At 46.5% G+C, this 19,678-nt stretch overlaps 1 protein-coding gene across 1 annotated transcript in view; it reads right to left on the bottom strand.

The window, feature by feature from the left end:
• The window catches only part of ABCB7 (ATP binding cassette subfamily B member 7), a 59,088-nt gene extending 53,110 nt beyond the window's left edge, over positions 1-5,978 (bottom strand). Inside the window, exon 1 of the mRNA XM_081178722.1 lies at positions 5,778-5,978. Within this exon, the coding sequence (XP_081034848.1) occupies positions 5,778-5,936 (159 nt within the window). The 5' untranslated portion in view covers positions 5,937-5,978. The remainder of the gene's footprint in view (positions 1-5,777) is intronic.
• Positions 5,979-19,678: the final 13,700 nt, after the last annotated feature.

The following is a 19,678-nucleotide window of genomic DNA, read 5'->3' as shown; positions in this document are numbered from 1 at the left end:
ATAAATAATCCTTCACAAAAGATACTGCATTGCATTCTTCATAAAATATATTGCATTACATTACACTCATGCTAAAGTTCAGTTCATGCATCCACCTGGTTCTTTACCAACCTATTTTTGGCCAACTAAGAATGACTGCTGCTGGGTGCCCTATGAAAATATAATCAGAGAAGTTCCATTTCCTTCATCATCAACTAGGAAGGATCTATGTCATAGACGGTAAGGTCCACAAACAAGTGCAGAAATTGGAAAAAAGTATGATGTAACCTTTCACTACAAAGGTAAGCTAACAGTGAAATAATGTAAAAATAACATCAGATGACAGTGTAACATAAGAGAGTGCAATATTAACTATTCTCACGAATGTGTGAGTTATTTCAGGCTCAGAGAGACCTTAAACCTGTACACACACAAATATATATATATATATATGTGTGTGTGTGTGTGTGTGTGTGTGTGTGTAAAAATAATTACTTCAAAATCAGTTTATTTTATAACCACAAAAACACACTTATTTATAAAACATAAAAAGTACATGGTTAGCCCATTCTATTAAAAAAAAAGGCATGATACATGTGTTAGTTGTGGTTTGCACGCTATGGCTTATTGAACCTACCGAGATATAAAATGACTAAAATTCACTATGAATGGTCGGTGACCCTTTTCTGTTGCACTTAATACCATTTTTATACCTTATTTTGAAAGAGACAAAAATTAGCTTTATTTTGATACCCAAATAAGACCAATTGGTTGAAAAATAAGCGGAACAGGAGGTTCTTTTCCTAAACAGAAATTGCATTAGCCTAAATCAAGCAAAAATTGAAATGTTAAAAAAATTCTCCTGCGCCCAATTTTGGACCCAAAAAATCACAAAAAATTATTTGAGGTCATCTCATAAGTATCTACACACACACACACAAAAAAAAAAAAATTGAAGAAAATCTGAGTCGTGAGAGCATGGTTGAGTATTAAAATCAGGTGATTTGGCGTGGAATGACCCTTATATGTACTTTTGTTCTTGTGATCTATTTCTTAAAATAAACAATATCACAGTAAAGGTAAAGGTAAAGGTACCCCTGACCATTAGGACCAGTCGTGGCCGACTCTGGGGTTGCGGCACTCATCTTGCTTTATTGGCCGAGGGAGCCGGCGTACAGCTTCTGGGTCATGTGGCCAGCATGACTAAGCCGCTTCTGGCGAAACCAGAGCAGCGCACGGAAACACTGTTTACCTTCCCACAGGAGCGGTACCTATTTATCTACTTGCACTGCTAGTTTGGCAGGAGCAGGGACCAAGCAACGGGAGCTCACTCCATCGCGGGGATTCGAACCACAGACCTTCTGATCGGCAAGTCCTAGTCTCTGTGGTTTAACCCACAGTGCCACCCGCTTCCTTAATATCACAGTAGATAAAAGTAAATGTCAAGTGAAAAACAAGTACCGTATTTTTCGCACCATAGGACGCACTTTTCCCGTCTTAAAAACTAAGGGGAAAAGTCTGTGCGTCCTATAGAGCGAATGCAGGGAGGAGGCAGGCAGGAAAAGCCCTCAAGAGCCCCACACAAGCTTCGCGCGGCTCTTGCGGGCTTTTCCCCAAGAGGGAGAAGGGACTGACGCCGCCAGTCAGTCCCTTCTCCCTCCTCTAGAAAAGCCTTGCACAACCTCTCCAGCCGGGGGGAGGCTTCGCAAGGCTAAAGAGGAAGCCAGGGCAGCGAGCGCGATGCATCCCGTTCGCTGCCCTGGCTTCCTCTTTAGACTTGCGCGCCTCTCCAGCGGGGGTGGTGGGGGTGGGAGGCTTCGCAAGGCTAAAGAGGAGCCAGGGCAGCGAGCGCGATCCATCCCGTTCGCTGCCTGGCTTCCCCTTTAGACTTGCGCGCCTCTCCGGGGGTGGGGGTGGGGAGGAAGCCAGGCAGCGAACGGGATGGATCGCGCTCGCTGCCTGGCTTCCCCTTTAGACTTGCGCGCCTCTCCGGGGGTGGGGGGGGGGTGGGAGGCTTCGCATGTCTAAAGGGGAAGCCAGGGCAGCGAGCGCAATCCATCCCGTTCGCTGCCTGGCTTCCCCTTTAGACTTGCGCGCCTCTCCGGGGGTGGGGGGTGGGTGGGAGGAAGCCAGGCAGCGAACGGGATGGATCGCGCTCGCTGCCTGGCTTCCCCTTTAGACTTGCGCGCCTCTCCGGGGGTGGGGGGTGGGTGGGAGGAAGCCAGGCAGCGAACGGGATGGATCGCGCTCGCTGCCTGGCTTCCCCTTTAGACTTGCGCGCCTCTCCGGGGGTGGGGGGGGTGGGAGGCTTCGCATGTCTAAAGGGGAAGCCAGGGCAGCGAGCGCGATCCATCCCGTTCGCTGCCTGGCTTCCCCTTTAGACTTGCGCGCCTCTCCGGGGGTGGGGGGTGGGTGGGAGGAAGCCAGGCAGCGAACGGGATGGATCGCGCTCGCTGCCTGGCTTCCCCTTTAGACTTGCGCGCCTCTCCGGGGGTGGGGGGGGTGGGAGGCTTCGCATGTCTAAAGGGGAAGCCAGGGCAGCGAGCGCGATCCATCCCGTTCGCTGCCTGGCTTCCCCTTTAGACTTGCGCGCCTCTCCGGGGGTGGGGGGGGGTGGGAGGAAGCCAGGCAGCGAACGGGATGGATCGCGCTCGCTGCCTGGCTTCCCCTTTAGACTTGCGCGCCTCTCCGGGGGTGGGGGGGGTGGGAGGCTTCGCATGTCTAAAGGGGAAGCCAGGGCAGCGAGCGCGATCCATCCCGTTCGCTGCCTGGCTTCCCCTTTGGACTTGCGCGCCTCTCCGGGGGTGGGGGGTGGTGGGAGGAAGCCAGGGCAGCGAGCGCGATCCATCCCGTTCACTGCCCTGGCTTCCTCTTTAGCCTTGCGTGCCTCTCCAGCCGCAAGAGATCTACCAGAGGTAGATCTTAACCCTTGCCTCACCTGGGAGCTTCTCTGGGCAGGAATTCCCTCAGCTTAAGTGAGGTGGGGGAAGTGTGGCAAGTAGGGGGGTACCTACCTAGACACTGAAGCCACATGTCTCTCAGATGAAAATTGGGAGTGGGCATTGTGTGAAGTGCTCTGATGGTGTTTCCTGCTTGGCAGGGGGTTGGACTCGATGGCCCTTGTGGTCTATTCCAATTCTATGATTCTATGATTCTAAGTGGCTGTGGATCTCCTGCTGCAGAACTGTAGGACTGTATAGAGTTGGGAGGGCCACCTGAGGGTCATCTAGCCCAGCCCCCTCACAATGTAGGAATCACAGCTAAAGAACGCCAGGCAGATGGTCCCCCAACCGCTGCTTAAAAGCCTCCAGTGGTGGAGACCCCAAACACCTTCCGAGGTCATAGAATTGCAAGGTTGGAAGGGAACCCCAGGAGTCATCTAGTCCAGCCCCGGTGGACAGCGGGCGCAATCCATCCCGTTGCACAAGACTAAAGATGCTGTGCAAGGCTAAAGAGGAAGCCAGGGCAGTGGGTGCCTGCCCTGGACTGCCTTGTCTTCTTCTTTAGCCGCGCTGGAGAGGTTTAGCTCCTGGCTGGAGAGGTTGCGCAGCTATGGATCCCGTGCGCTGTCTTGGCTTCTTTGCTCTTTGGGGCTGGTGGGGGAACCCGGGCTTCCCCCGCAGCCCCAAGAAGCTCTGGGAGAAGCAGACAGGCTGCGCACAGCCTGTCCGTTGCTCTTTGTGGCTGGGGGGAGGGATAATATTTTTTTCCTTGATTTCCCCCTCTAAAAACTAGGTGCGTCCTGTGGTCCGGTGCGTCCAATAGAGCGAAAAATACGGTAAAAGGTGATACATTTTTAATTTTGATGGACAGGATTATTTGATACATTTCTCTTTCTTCATTGGTCTCCTGTCAGTTTCCATTAAAGGGGAAACCTCCTTCTACACTTAATAATTAAAATTTATGTGAATAGATACCCAGGGTTATGTAGAGTGTATTTATTAAATTTATAGCCCAAATCTCCTCCCTAAAAGGTGCCCAGGGGAGCTAACAATATAAAATCAGATGAAACCCTATTCATTATAAAATCACAGAGCCTACGTGTACCCATCACCTCCCAAAAGTCTGGACAAATGTCCACCACAGAGAAACCCCTCTCACATATGCAGCCTCCTAGACATCCATAGCAGCGGTATTACAAGAAAGGTATATTCCTCTCATTGTAAAATGCAGTTTGAAACACATGGGGGAGAGTGTCCCTTCAAGAACATGGTTCCCAGGTCTAGGTCTGTACAGTGGTACCTCGGGTTAAGAACTTAATTCGTTCTGGAGGTCCGTTCTTAACCTGAAACTGTTCTTAACCTGAAGCACCACTTTAGCTAAAGGGGCCTCCCACTGCCACCACGCCTCTTGCCGCCGCCCAATTTCTGTTCTCATCCTGAAGCAAAGTTCTTAACCCGAGGTACTACGGGTTAGCGGAGTCAGTAACCTGAAGCGTTTGTAACCCGAGGTACCACTGTATTAGAATTATTTTAAGATGTCTTAATTGCTTGTTTGTGTTTGCCGCCCTGGGCTCCTTTGGGAAGAAGGGCAACATAAAAATGTTAATATGATTATTACTATTTAGGGCATCTTCAGTGCTTTTTTCAGGGAGTACTCGAGGGTATGCAGTACCAGCACCTCCTTTTTTATATATATATAAAAAAAGTGTGGCACTTACTGCAGTAACTTCAGGGTAAGCACCAGCACCACTCTCTTTTTTTGGTTAAAAAGTGTGACATTAACTGTAACAACTTCATGGTGAGATACAGCACTTATTTTTCTAGAAAAAAAGCACTAGGCACTATATACTAGTACCAACATTTTACATTTGCAATAAGATCCTCAATAAGGCTTTTTTTTTTTTTTTGTCTGCTGCCATGGCAAATGGCTGGATTGTCTGCCCCCAAAGAGCCGTGTTATTTTATTTATTTCATTTTTAGTACAATACATTGCTATTACATCTGCAGATACACAACTGCACCTCTCCCCATATAGCCCATGTGTGGGTCTGGGCCATCTAAGAGACCAGAGGGCAAAGTTTTCTCTCACACCAGCAGCTTCTGATTTCCACACAGGCAGCAGACATTCCACCATGTAGGAAAAAGTAAAAGGGACATTACCACCGAGCCCAGCTTTTGAGAATCCATAGCTGCCCTTATCTTCATAGGCCCAGGACGGTCCCGGCAGCAACTATTATCATTACGAAAGAGCACTATGAGTTTGCAAAGCACCAGAGCCCTCCCTAGAGGAGCTTACAACTTGGAATTCACTCCAGGAAAGAGAAGGAGGAAAGTTTCGTTGCTGTCCCTTGATCACAAACAAGTGTGATAAGAAACATTAGGAACTAGGTTTTACATAAGATCATAAGCGGAGCCTGCTGGATCAGGCCAATAGCCCACCTAGTCCTGTTCTCGCAGAAGCTAAGCAGGTGCTTATTATGGGGAAACCCGCAAGCAGGACTCGCCTCGCCTGAGGTTTCTAACAACTGGTATTCAGAAGTATTGCTGCCTCTGGCCGTGCAGGAAGGACATAGGCATTGTGGAAAGAAAGCATTGATCCTTATCACCCTCCATGAATGACCTAATCCTCTTTTGGAGACATCAGGGCTGGGACACACAGCTTCGCATATAGGAGACTCTCGCTTGGGACACCCTCGTAACCCTCCGACTACAATCTCCCCGAAGTCTTACCCGCGCGGAATAACCGACCTTGGTCCCCTCAGGACGTTCCCCGCCCCTCAGCCTCCCCTCAACCCTCCCGCGGCGGAGCGAGCCCACCTCTCCACCCGCTCGCCCGCCTCAGCCCCACCGGCGCACCTGCGATATCCTCCGGGGCGGACGCCCCCACTTCCACGAGTGAGCTCCCGCCGCCGGCCGCCACAGCAGCGAAGCCAGCAGTAGTCTATGCCGCGGAGAAGCAGCCACACCGGGCGAGATGCCCGGTGCCGCCGCCGACAGAGCCCTCAGCGCCGCCATGTTGGCGAGCGCAGAGAGGTGGGGAAGAAGAGTCGCGGGGCGCCGGAGGACAGGAAACGGAGCCGAGGATAGAGAGAGAGGGGAAGGAGAGGCACCGGAAGTGGGTGGAACGCGTGGCTGGAGACAGAAGCCGCGCTGGGTCACTTCGGGCCCCTGGTAACGCATCTGCTTGGTCTACCCCGCAGGGTAGGATGTAGAGGTGGTGGAGAGGAGAACCATGGGTGCACAACCCTTATTTACTTTTATTCATTAATCCGGCTCTTCGGAGATCAAATAATAATAAGAAAAACGGATCCCAAATACTGTAGTTGGTTCCCAATGTAAGTGGCTAGAATTGCCTTTCTCCACCTTGGAAACCCAGACGTTGTTGAACTACAACTCCCACCATCCCTAGCTAAGAGGAAGGGCAGTATATAAATGGAATAAACAAATAATAATAGAAGAAAGTGAAGCAGGGAAACCAAACTGGTTTCTTGCTGGAATCAGTAAAAAAACCCAATAACCTCAGTAGTAACAAAAAATAAGTTTCTTAGGCACTGGGGAAGGGTAAGCTAATTTAAATGTCTCAGGACCACAGTACATCATGGGCCACCTTTCTCTATACGAACCTACCCAGACTCCGAGATCATCCTCTGAGACTTCTTCATGGTCCTCCTCTACAGGAAGCAATACAAGAACGGGCATTTTCTGCAGTGGCTTCCCATTTGTGGAACACTCTCCCCAGGGAGATTTGGCTGGCACCTTCTACACTTTTAGGTGCCCGAAGCAAATGTTCTTCTTCAACCAGGCCTTTGGCTGATTAACATCTAATGCCCTTTTAAATGTATTGTGGAAGGAGGAAGCTTACTAGTTTGTTTTTGTTATTATTTTAATTATATATTTTGTGTTTTTTATGTTGTAATTTTATGTTATGAACTGCTCAGATCTACAGATGAAGGTTGGTATACAAATTTAGTGAAGAAGAAGACGAAGAAGTGATTTCTTAGTAAATATGGATAAAGGGGAGCTAGCAAAGGAAGGACAACAGGTGTCTAGAAAAACGCACCCCCTGGCTACTGAGTTCCTAAACGGCTGTATGACTGGAGGAAATTCAGTTGGTAAAGATATTTTCTTGTCCTTACACTTGCATACAAAGAGTAGTGATGGGGGAAGCTTCTCCTGATGAATTTCCACCTGTTGTGCTGTTGTTAAAGGTGTAGGAGCCCTGCTGGAGGTGCGTTGGGGAAGCTGGCAACTCAAGATAGCCAGTTCTTACTGAGATTAATTTTGAACCAGGTACAGCCTGAGCATTATGCATATTTACTGAACCATAGGAATTACAATTTCTTTCTGTATCACAAGGCAGACTTTACCCCAGGGTTGCCCAACTTTTCCCACCAAGTGGACTGCAAGAGTACTTTGACACAGAACCCACGGGCTGCACACTGCTTTGTTGCATGGGAGTAGCATAGCCAAAATTTGACACATACCTCTCCCCATGCTGCCTTTCCAAAGCTGGCTAAGCAAGACACTGGGCTTTAGGAAGGAGGTGGAAGGCTTTGCCAGGGTCCTAGACCCCTCCTATTTCCTTCCCAAGGTTGGGAAAGTGCAAACCAGGCTTTGGGAAGGAGGCTGAAGGACTTGAGGACCCTTTCAGGGTCCTCACAGCTCCTTCCCAAAGCCCAGCACCTCACTTACCTGACTTTGGAAAGGCAGCATCAGGGCTGCAGAGGAAGGCAGTCAAATTTAGCTGAGAGCTGCAAAAAAAATGCCTCAAGGGCTGTTTATTGGACCACCCTGCAATCTAACCAAAATCATACTTGACAGTGCTTGACCTGAATACTGCCACCTTCTGGAATATTGAAAATTAATCAAATGATTTACAAAACAAACTACAGTGCTGCCTCGGGTTACATACGCTTCAGGTTACATACGCTTCAGGTTACAGACTCCGCTAACCCAGAAATAGTGCTTCAGGTTAAGAACTTTGCTTCAGGATGAGAACAGAAATCGGGCTCCGGCGGCAGCAGGAGGCCCCATTAGCTAAAGTGGTGCTTCAGGTTAAGAACAGTTTCAGGTTAAGAACAGACCTCCAGAAGGAATTAAGTTCTTTTTTTTTTTTGAAAATAATATTTATTACTTTTTCAGCAATTTAAACACAACACTACAAAAAAAAGAATACAATACAATACAAAAAACTACATAACACAGACACATTAAACTAACATAACCAAACAAAAACAGTTTAAAACACATCAAACAATTTCAATATCTTATCTTTCATTCACTTATTTCCATGACCTCCTCACACCTCCCTTTTTGTATTCCACTTCTGTTAATTGTTTCAGCAATTCCTTTCCATCTTCTTCTGTTTTCTATCCTATAATTATCTTAACACATTCTAACATTATTTCTCCTTTAATATTCTATTAATCTATTTATACTTAATTCCTTATAACATTTCTACTAAAGCCATATAATTTCATTCCAACATTCTTCTAACATTCATTAATTTTACAGTATTTCTGTAAATAGTCTTTAAACTTTTTCCAGTCTTCCACCGACTCTTCTCCCTAGTCTCAGATTCTGCCAGTCATTTCTGCCAGTTCCATATAGTCCATCAACTTCATCTGCCATTCTTCCCTGGTGAGTAAATCTTGTGTCTTCCAATACTTCGCGATGAGTATTCTTGCTGCTGTTGTTGCATACATAAAAAAAGTTCTATCCTTCTTTAGCACCAATTGGCCGACCATGCCTAGGAGAAAGGCCTCTGGTTTCTTCAGGAAGGTATATTTGAATACCTTTTTCATTTCATTATAAATCATCTCCCAGAATGTCTTAATCCTTGGGCATGTCCACCAAAGGTGAAAGAATGTACCTTCAGTCTCATTACATTTCCAACATTTATTGTCGGGCAAATGGTAATTTTTTTCAAGCTTGACTGGTGTCATGTACCACCTATAAATCATTTTCATTAAATTTTCTCTTAGGGCATTACATGCCGTGCATTTCATAGCTGTGGTCCATAACTGTTCCCAGTCAGCCATCATTATGTTATGTCCAACATCTTGTGCCCATTTAATCATAGCTGATTTCACCATTTCATCCTGGGTGTTCCATTTCAACAGCAAGTTATACATTCTGGACAAATTCTTGATTTTTTGATCTAACAATTCTGTTTCCAATTTTGATTTTTCCACCTGGAAACCAACTTTTTGTCCAAATTGTATGCCTCCATTATTTGGTAATAATGGAGCCAATCTCGCACTTTGTTTTTCAATTTTTCAAAGCTCTGCAATTTTATTCTGTCTCCATCTTGTTCCAGAATTTCCCAATATTTCAGCCATTTGGCCTCCATATTGAGTTTTTTCTGTGCCTTCGCTTCCATTGGTGACAACCATCTTGGGGTTTTCTTTTCTAACAAATCCTTATATCTTATTCAAACATTAAACAATGCTTTTCTAACAATATGATTTTTAAACACTTTATGTGCTTTTACCTTATCGTACCAGAAATATGCATGCCAGCCAAATGCATTATTGAAACCTTCTAGAGCCAACACTCCAGTGTTTTCAAGAAGCAGCCATTCTCTCAGCCAGCAAAAAGCAGCTGATTCATAATAAAGTTTAAGGTCTGGCAGGGCAAATCCACCTTTTTCTTTGGCATCAGTTAATATCTTAAATTTTATTCGAGGCTTCTTGCCCTGCCAAAGAAATCTGGAAATATCTTTCTGCCACTTCTTGAAACAATCCATCTTATCCAAAATTTGCAATGTTTGAAACAAAAACAGCATCCTTGGCAACACATTCATTTTTATCACAGCAATTCGGCCTAATAATGATAACTTCAAATTTGTCCATACTTCTAAATCCTTTTTCACTTCAATCCAACATTTTTCATAATTATCCTTAAATTCACATTTTTGGCAGTCATGTTAACCCCTAAATATTTCACTTTCTTAACCAATGTTAGTCCTGTCTCCTCCTGAAACTTCTCTCTCATTCACAGTTAAGTTTTTCTCTAAAACCTTAGTTTTCATCTTATTCAACTTAAAACCTGCTACCTGTCCAAATTCTTGAATCAGTTCCAGTACCCTTTTAGTACTAGATTCTGGCTCCTGTAAAGTCAATACTAAGTCATCAGCAAATGCTTTTCAGTTTTTACTGTTTAGCTCCCACTTGTATACCTTTAACCTCTTGGTCCTTTCTAATCATATTTAACAAAACCTCAAGGACCGATATAAAGAGCAATGGAGAAATTGGGCAACCTTGTCGTGTCCCTTTCTCAATCTTAAACTCTTCTGTCACTACATTGTTCACAATTAATTTTGCCTTTTGTTCTGAATAAATTGCACCTATACCATTTTCAAAACCTTGACCTACCCCCATCCCCCGTAGATTCTTCTTCATAAAACTCCAAGAAATGTTGTCAAAGGCTTTCTCTGCATCCACAAATATCAAGACTGCCTTAGTATTGATATTCACTTGTAGTTCTTCTAGAATATTAATTATGTTCCTCGTGTTGTCAGACAAATGTCTTCCCGGGAGAAAGCCCGCTTGGTCTTTATGAATTTCTTCTACTAACACCTTTTTTAATCTTTTAGCCAAAATATCTGCAAAAATTTTGTAATCCACATTAAGCAGAGATATAGGGTGGTAGTTCTTGAGCTGTGTCTTTTCAGTCTCTGTTTTCGGTATAAGTGTAATGTAAGCTTCCTTCCACGACTCTGGTGCCTTTCTCCCTTCCAATATTTCATTGCAGACTTCCTTCAATGGTTGTATTAACCATTCTTTCAAAGATCTGTAATATCTTGAAGTCAAACCATCTGGTCCTGGAGATTTACCTAATTGCATGTTCTGGACGGCCCCTTCCACCTCCTGATCCGTTATTTTGTAATTCAACATTAGCTGTTTTTCCTGAGAGATTTTGTGTAGTCCATTTATTTTCAAAAATCGATCAATGTCCATTTCTTTCTGCTTCTCCTGTGTATAAAGTTGTTTGAAATACCTCTGAAAACACTTCCTGATCTCCACTGGAATTAAGATCTAACCCGAGGTACCACTGTACATTTTACAAATTCATTATTGTACAAGCAATTTTGGCATATAAGGAGTATTTATATTAATAAACAATAATAACTTTATCACAAAATACATTTTTAGTCAATAGTTAAAAAGTAATATTTGAAATTGTGTCTTATATGTTTTTAGCTTTCTGTGTTTTATCTGTGCTGTTTTAATTTGTATAAACTACCTTGATTTCTGGTCTGGGGTAAAGGGGGATATAAATAACTATAACAAAAATAAGATATCCATTCACTTAGTCCAGGGATTGGCAAACTAAGGTCTGCGGGCTAGATCAGGCCCACCTAGTTTGTAAATCCGGCCTACACCACGAAGCTGGAACCCGCCACAAAGCCGAGACTCCCAGCAATGGTGGCAGAAGAGGTCGAGCGGCGGCGGCTCTGCCATTCAATCACTGCGCCTGGTTTACCTCAGCGCAGCACGGGGACATCTCTGCCAATCAAACGCTGTACCTGATTTACCTCAGTGGCGTTTGATTGGCGGAGATGTCCCCACGCTGCGCTGAGGTAAACCAGGCGCAGTGATTGAATGGCAGAGCAGCCGCCGCTGCTCAGCCTCTTCCTCCCGTCGCAAGGAGGCAAGGCAGGGCCACCGATGGCTCCGGCTCCTCCCGCCTCGCCACCTCTGGAAGTCCGCTTCCCATTCCCCGCCAGCTTCCACCTGTGCTGCCAGGAGAAGCCACGTCTTGGTGAGTAGCCGCACCTTGCCCTGCTGTTGGATGCACAGACACTAAGAGTCCTAAAGACGTGCTTACTTGTAAGTAAGTCACAATCGTATCAAGGCCACTTGTTCAGCGCCTGAAGAACTGCTCAAGCCCGCTGAGATGAAATGCATTACGGATCGCGCCCCTGGGAAGGTAAGTGCTGTGGCTGGCCCCCCTCCCCTCTTCTTCCAGCTCTCCACACACACACACACACACCGTGCCACTTCTCCGGCCCATCACAAGGTCTGAGGGACAGTGGATCGGCCAATGGCTAAATTTTTTTGCCAACCCCTGACTTAGTCCTATCGGCTAAGAGTATTTCAAATGGAAAAGTCACTAGGAGGCCCATTGCAGTTTCTACAAAAAGAAGATTGTTCTTTGCTTCTTTGTTTAATTATTTACTTTTTAAAGATTTCTCTTCCTTCCAGCTAAAGCTACCTAACTGACTAATAAAATTAGTACTAAACAATTAAAATTAAATTAAAGCAATAAAATATTTTAAAGCGGAAAAATAGAATAAAACAGCAGTGAAAACAACAATAAAAAGCAGCAGAAGAAAAATAATAAAACCAATTCTTCATTAATGACTGTGAAGAAAGGCCTGGAACCTCGCCTCCTAAAAGCCAAGAAAACATCTATCTGAGAACCTTCCAGTCAAGAGAGCACAAGACTTCTGCATTCCACACTGCTAGGATATTTGGTTGTTATTGTTAAAACCTTTAATGGTTGTTGTAGAAGATCACATTTGGCAAGTGGTCACTCCAATGAAGTGAAGAGCTGCAGAGATATCCCTCTCCTGGTAAAACCCAGCCTTGGAAAGAGAGGTACTATGGCAGATTATGGAAAGCTAGGCAGTGAAAGGGCACATTCAGACCCAATGGGCAGACCAGGAGGTATCTAGGCAGAAATTCTTGTGTGACTGTTGTAGGTGGGGAGGCAAGGCCAGTTGCCTCTCAATCTCATACCTCTATAGCAGGCATAGGCAGTCTTTTTTATTAGGAATTTCAACATATTAATTTTAACAAAGATACATCATCTACACTGTCCCCCCATTTCCCCCCTCCCCCCTAGACAGAAAGCCACCCTCCCACCCCACCCCCTGCTTCTCTCAGCTCCTTTCTCTGGTTTCTCAACACATATTTTTATCTGCATGTTATAAAATTGTAAAAATCCTCAGTTTGTCTATCTATTACCAATAAAGATTTTGTGAATGTTTATTCAAAACCTGCCAAAGAGTCCAGTTCGTTTCGTTGTTTCTTCAAATGTTTTGTAAAAGGTTCCCATTCATCTTTAAAGTCACAGTTATCCTTGTCACGTAGTTTGTATGTCAGTTTTGCCAATTCTGCATAGTCCATCAGTTTTTCTTGCCACAGTTCTTTTGTCGGGATTTCTTCATTCTTCCATCCTTGTGCTATTAAGACTCTTGCTGCCGTTGTTGCTTACATAAAAATATTTTTTAATTTCTTTGGCAGGTCTTTCCCTACAATCTCTAACAGAAAAGCTTCAGGTTTTTTTCACAAATGTTAAATGAAACATTTTCTTTAACTCATTATATATCATTTCCCAAAACATTTTAACTTTACTGCAATCCCACCACATATGATATAAAGTCCCTTCTTTTTCCTTGCATTTCCAACATAGGTTTGAGCCCGTTTTATACATTTTCCCTAATTGTACTGGTGTTATGTACCACCTATACATCATTTTCATGTAGTTTTCTTTCAGTAAAGAACAATCTGTAATTTTAAAGTCAATTTTCCATAACCTTTCCCAGTCTTCCAACATAATATTGTGGGCATAGACAGTCTTGGCCCTCCAGATGTTTTGGGACTACAACTCCCACCATCCCTAGCTAACAGGACCAGTAGTCAGGGATGATGGGAGGAGTTGTCCCAAAACATCTGGAGGGCCAAGTTTGCTTATGCCTGCTCTATAGAAGCAAGTTCCCAATATTCCATCCCCCTGTGGAGTGACAAAGAAACAATGACTTTTGCTGCCAAGAAAACATCCATAGGACTATAAGCCTAATTACAGGCATATCTCATTTTATTGTGCTTTGCAGATATTGCTGCTTATGAGGATGTGGGTGCCGCTGCAGGCAGCCCAGCTGCTTGAAAGCCCACCCTCCACCGCTCCCCCTCTTCTGGCCAAAGGAGTGGAGCTGGCTAGGGCTGGAGCCAGGTTTACCCCCTCCTGCCTCTGCGGCCTAGGGGATGTGGCTTAATAGACTATAAGCACAACACTTATATGCACTAGGAAACCAAAACAAATTGTGTGACTCACTTTATTGTGATATTTGCTTTCTTGTGGTCGAACTGAACACAATATCTCTGAGATATGCCTGTACTGCTTTCATGTGTCTTTGACCCTCTCTTCCACCGTTTGCACACCATGTAAATTCTGTTAGCATACAGTCAAATGTATGCTCTAGCCAGCATAGGCTTTACATTATGAAAACAGCCCTGGTACTAAAGTGGTCAGAATGAATTTCAGAGCCATAATTTTGTTTGCTCTCTTCTTAGTAGTATATTTCCCAGGGCCAAATTGCACAAGACGTTGGTTATGTGTTTAAATAAGTGAGCTTAACCTTTACTCTCTTATTCTGGAGAGAGGAACTGCAAAGCTGCAATTCAGAACATGCTACCAACCTGGCTGCTTACCCCACCCTGCCCCAAAGGGTAGTTTACTACAAGCAGCACCTCCATGGACAAATAACATCTTGTGAAGCTGGGCCCTTGACTGGTAATGCACAGTATAACATAAAATCCTTGCTGGTTCAAAGGACTTAACTGATCCAGTCAGTGTATTATTTCCCAGAATGGCCAACTAGATGCCTCTGGGAAGGCCACAAGAAGACATGAACTCAACAGCACTCCCTTCCTTCTAAGCAATCCACCTCAGAGCATGGAGGTAATATACAGCCATCATGACCAATGGCTATTGATAGCCTTATCCATATATTTATCTAATCCTAGTTTAAGCCATCAGTGCAGACATTCCCTAAGCAGTGGTCATAAGCATAAGATGATGCCTGCTGGATCAACCAAAAGACTTGTCTTGTCCATTGCCTGATTTCCCATTGTGGCTTATGGGAAGCCCTCAAGTAGCACACGGAGATATCACATCATCATTCTCCTGCTTGTGATCCCCAGCAACAGGCATGCTGCCTCCGATACCGGAGGTAGTATATAACCATCATGACTAGTAGTCATTTGGAATCCTTTGTAAACTCTTACTTTTATGTGAGAATATTGTAAGACCTCAAGGACAATATCCTGATATTTATAAATATAACAAATCCATTAAAAAATGTTACCTGTTACCACCCTCCAACACTTAACAAGAATTTTCCCCCAAGGATTGTAAATAAAGCCCAGTTTCTACTTTGTGTGTACACGTTGAAGTGTATGTTCTAGTTTAATATTTATTTATTTTAATGACTAGTGCCTTAGATAGTCATCCTTTGTGAATATTATCAGTATTTACACCACAAAGGTATATTGCCATTTCACCAGTCTTAACTGTCATGGCTTCCCCAGTAGGAGGCGCAGGCTCTCCAAGTGTCCCTATTTACCAGAGATTTAGTGAAGCTGTCCTGGTTTCTGATTTGATCCTGGAATGTCCCGCTTTTCCTTAGGATGTCCCTATTTCTATTGGAGAAATGCTTGAGGGTATGAAGTTATCCAGCCCACCAGCTGTCTGAAGACAATCCTGTATAGGGAGTTTTTTTTAATGTTTAATGTTTTCTTGTGTTTTTATATATGTTGGAAGCTGCCCGGAGTGCTGGGGCAACCCGGAAAGATGTGTGGGGTATAAATAGTAAAATTATCATTATGGAATAGGACGTCCCTATTTTAATTGGAGAAATGTTGGAGGGTATGGGAGGTGTAGCATGCTACAGGTTCTGAATGAACTCTCAAAGCTTCCTCCCCTAAACCTGCCACTCTCCAGACGCTAGTAGACTCCAACCCCCATCAGCCCAGTTGTAGTTGAACAATGTCTCGAAGGCACCTGGGAGGAGACGGATACTTAAGTGCAACCTTCCATAACCTGGTGCCCTCCAGATGTTTGGGCTTCTATCAGCCACAGCCAGCACGACCACATTTCCATCAGCCCTACTATCATATATAGCTGTTGCTATGTACTGAGTTGAATAGGATCCAAACTGCAGCAGTCTGATTGGTCCTAGAACAATAGGAACCAAAATGCAGCAGTCTGATTGGTCCTAGAACAATAGGATTCAGAATGCAGCAGTCTGATTGGTCCTAAAACAATGCAGCACCCAATGGAGCCACCCAATCCAGCTTCAGATAGAAGTGAATCCACAACCTGATTGGCCTATAGGAGAATTCCGGAATTAGCCAATCACGTGCAGCCCATTGTGTAAATAATGTAGGGACTTTCATTCCCTCCTCACCACTATGAGCTGAATAAAGAGCATGAAATCCACTCTCGACTCTGAGTATATTTCACTGGCGACGAAGGTGGGATCCTGCTGAGCTGACTGCCACACACAGCACCGCAGCACCGCCACCTGCCGCACCGCTGCCTCGCACCGTGTATCCAGGCTTCAGCTCTGGGACCCAAGGAACTCAGAATGGCAACCGACAGCAGCTTCTCGCCGTTCAACCCAGCATCCGGAGACTGGGAAGCGTATGCCTCCCGTTTCACCTTCTTCCTAGAAGCCAAAGGGGTCACCGACGAAGAAGATGCCAAGAAGAGGGCGATATTCTTCAGCGTCTGTGGAGAGGAGACGTTTGAAATCGCCCGGGCTCTCCTTGCGCCTGAAGTCGTCACTACTGTTCCATACAAAACAATAATGGAACGGCGGAAGGGGCACTTTTCGCCGCAGCTCTCAGTGGTGGCTCGTCAAAATGCCTTCTACGCAAAGCGGCAAGCCCCTGGGGAAACCATAACTGGGTTTGTGACCTCTCTCCGCCAAGCCGCCTGGTTCTGCAACTTCTCAGAATTGGAGAACATGCTTCGTGACCGCCTCGTCGGTGGCCTGAAGGATGAGAAGCTGCAACAACGCCTCTACGCTAAGAAGGACCTAGCGTTCCAGGTCGCCCAGGAGGAGGCCCTGGCAACAGAAGCTGCCGAGAGGTCAACGCAAGAGGCACGGCCGAGCCTGTCGTCCCAACCAAGGGTCCACCACGAAGACCTCACCGACGACTCAGGATCTGACAGGGAGGAGGTGCACTTAGTACAGCAGCGCACTCAAGCAGCGCACAGACCACGGCTGCCTCGACGAGAAGGAGGGAACTGCGCAAGCTGCGGGGAGAATCACGAGAGGAGGACCTGCCGTTTCCGCAACGCAGAGTGCAGGCAGTGTGGAAAATTGGGACACATCGCTCGGGTGTGTCGGGCTCCGCCCACCCGACGTCAGGCATCAGATGACCGATCCAAGAGCCCCAGGGCCCAACGCACCAAGGCAACTCGACGGAGCTCACAGACTTCCAGGTATACCAGTTGCCCCACCCCAACGTAGAGAAAATTTATGTAGAGGTACGGATAGAGGGGGGCCCGTGCCTCATGGAGCTTGCCACGGGTTCAACTCTATTCATAATCTTGGCAAGGACCTTAAGGAAACTGTGTCCTAGTGGGGGTCCCAAACTCAGGCCGGCCCCATTCACCCTCCGGGACTTCCAGAAACGTAAGGTCCCCACGATGGGGGTGGGGACCTTCAGGGTGCAATATTGAGGGCGGACGCGGCAACTGGACTTGCTTGTGGTCAAGGGCCCCTACATTAGCTTACTGGGATTGGCATGGTTTGGACCGCTGGGGTTAGCCGTCACTGGGGTGAACCACACTAGCTTACAAGTGGACGTGGACGCCATATGCAAGGAATTTCCGGGTGTTTTCGATGGGAAATTGGGACAGTATACGGGGCCCCCCATTGCTCTACAGCTTGACCCCGCAGTACGACCTGTTAGGCTCAAGGCCCGCCGGGTCCCGTTCGCCCTGAAACCTCGTATAGATGAGGAATTGGACCGGCTCGTGGAGCAAGGAGTGCTAGAGCCGGTGCCTAATGCCCCCTGGGAAACCCCAATCGTCACACCCGTCAAGCCTAATGGTTCGGTCCACATCTGTGCAGACTACAAATATACCATAAACAAGGCCCTCATGGCCCACGCATACCCAGTGCCAGTGGACAGCCATGTCCTTGCCACCCTGGCTGGGTCAAAAAAATTTGGCAAGCTGGACTTGGCCCAAGCATAACAACAGCTGCCAGTAGATGAGGCCACAGCAGAGGCACCACCATCGGCAGCCTCTCGTCGAAGTGTGCCAAGACCGAGTTTGAGACAAGCAAGTCCGTGACTGCCTGGAATGCGGCCTCCTGGCGCTGGCCCCACACCCAAGGGGCCTGCTTGTCCAGGAGTCTGTGTAGGGGCTCCGCTACCGCCACCTTGTGGGGAAGGAATGGTAAAAGTTCAATAGTCCCAAGAAGGCCTGAAGTTCAGTCTCGGTCTTGGGCGCTGGGGCATCACAAATGGCCCGTACCTTGTCCCCAGTCGGGTGGACCCCTTCTGCGTCCACCATAAATCCCAGAAAGTCCACCTGAGGCACTCCTAGTAGACTTTTTTCCCCGCTTCACCTTGAGACCCGCCGTCTGGAAACGGTGCAGAACGGTGCGGAGATGCACAGAGGCCCCGTGTCGTACGAGGTGCTAATGGATGGGGGGCAATGCTGGCGCCACCACTGCGACCAGATACGGCGACGATACCCGGGAGAAAACCAGGAGGAGGACAGGTCAGAGGAGTCCCAAGGGAACAGTGGGGCAGTGAGACCCACAGAACAGGAGGGGCCAGCAGGAGAGGCAGAATCAGTAACTATATAAAGCAGATACTTTGAGGGGACTTTCATTCCCTCCTCACCACTATGAGCTGAATAAATAGCATGAAATCCACTCTCGACTCTGAGTATATTTCACTGGCGACGAAGGTGGGATCCTGCTGAGCTGACTGGGGCTGTTGGGAACTGCAGCCCAAAACATAATCACCATCACCATTTATCTTAACCTTTCTATCCCATTGTACCCCCCTCTGCCCCAAAGAACCCTAGGGTGAAAAACAACAAAGCAACAAAATAATTTAAAATAAGATTTAAAAAACATTTTAAAAAGTGACATTCTCACAGCTAATAATGTAAAGATTGCTGGCAGCAGTCTGGAGTGTTTAAAGCTGCCTGTTGCCAAACTCTAGTGGCCTCCACATGTGGACTACAACTCCCACCAGCACCAGCCAGCATTGTAAAACTTGCTGGAGCTGATAGGAGTCATAGTCCAAAACATCTGGAGGGCACCAGTTTGAAGAAAGCTGCTGAAGCATTTCCATACACAGGATCACGCCTCCCTTAGAAGGAGGAGTAAAAAGGAACAGCAACTAAATGTCCTAGGGATGCAGGTGGCGCTGTGGTCTAAACTACTTAGCCTAGGGCTTGCCAATCAGAAGGTCAGCGGTTCGAATCCCCGTGATGGGGTGAGCTCCCGTTGCTCGGTCCCAGCTCCTGCTAACCTAGCAGTTTGAAAGCATGCCAGTGCAAGTAGATAAATAGGTACCGCTCCTGTGGGAAGGTAAACAGTGTTTCCGTGCGCTGCTCTGGTTTCGCCAGAAGCGGCTTAGTCATGCTGACCACATGACCAGGAAGCTGTACGCTGGCTCCCTTGGCCAGTAAAGCAAGATGAGCGCCGCCACCCCAGAGTCGTCTGTGACTAGACCTAACTGTCAGGGGTCCCTTTACCTTTACTAAACGTTCTAGACTGGCTCAGAGCTGGGGGATTGGTAGTGGGATGATGATGAGTGGTCAGAGGGAGCAGATTGGGAAGAGATGGTGTCCGAAGCTGAAGAGGTAACAGGGTTTATTGAGCAGGAAGAGTCTGCGGCTGAGAGAAGTCCAGAATCAGAGGCAGAAGCTGAATGAAACAGGAGAGTGGAATGAGGGAGCCCAAGAAGCAGAAGTGTGTCAGGCTGGTGAGG

The sequence above is a fragment of the Podarcis bocagei genome (genome assembly GCF_964188305.1).
Source record: "Podarcis bocagei genome assembly, chromosome: Z".
In the NCBI taxonomy this organism is placed as follows: Eukaryota; Metazoa; Chordata; class Lepidosauria; order Squamata; family Lacertidae; genus Podarcis; species Podarcis bocagei.
The sequence above is the reverse complement of the archived record's forward strand: the minus strand, read 5'-3'. Positions and strand labels throughout refer to the sequence as shown.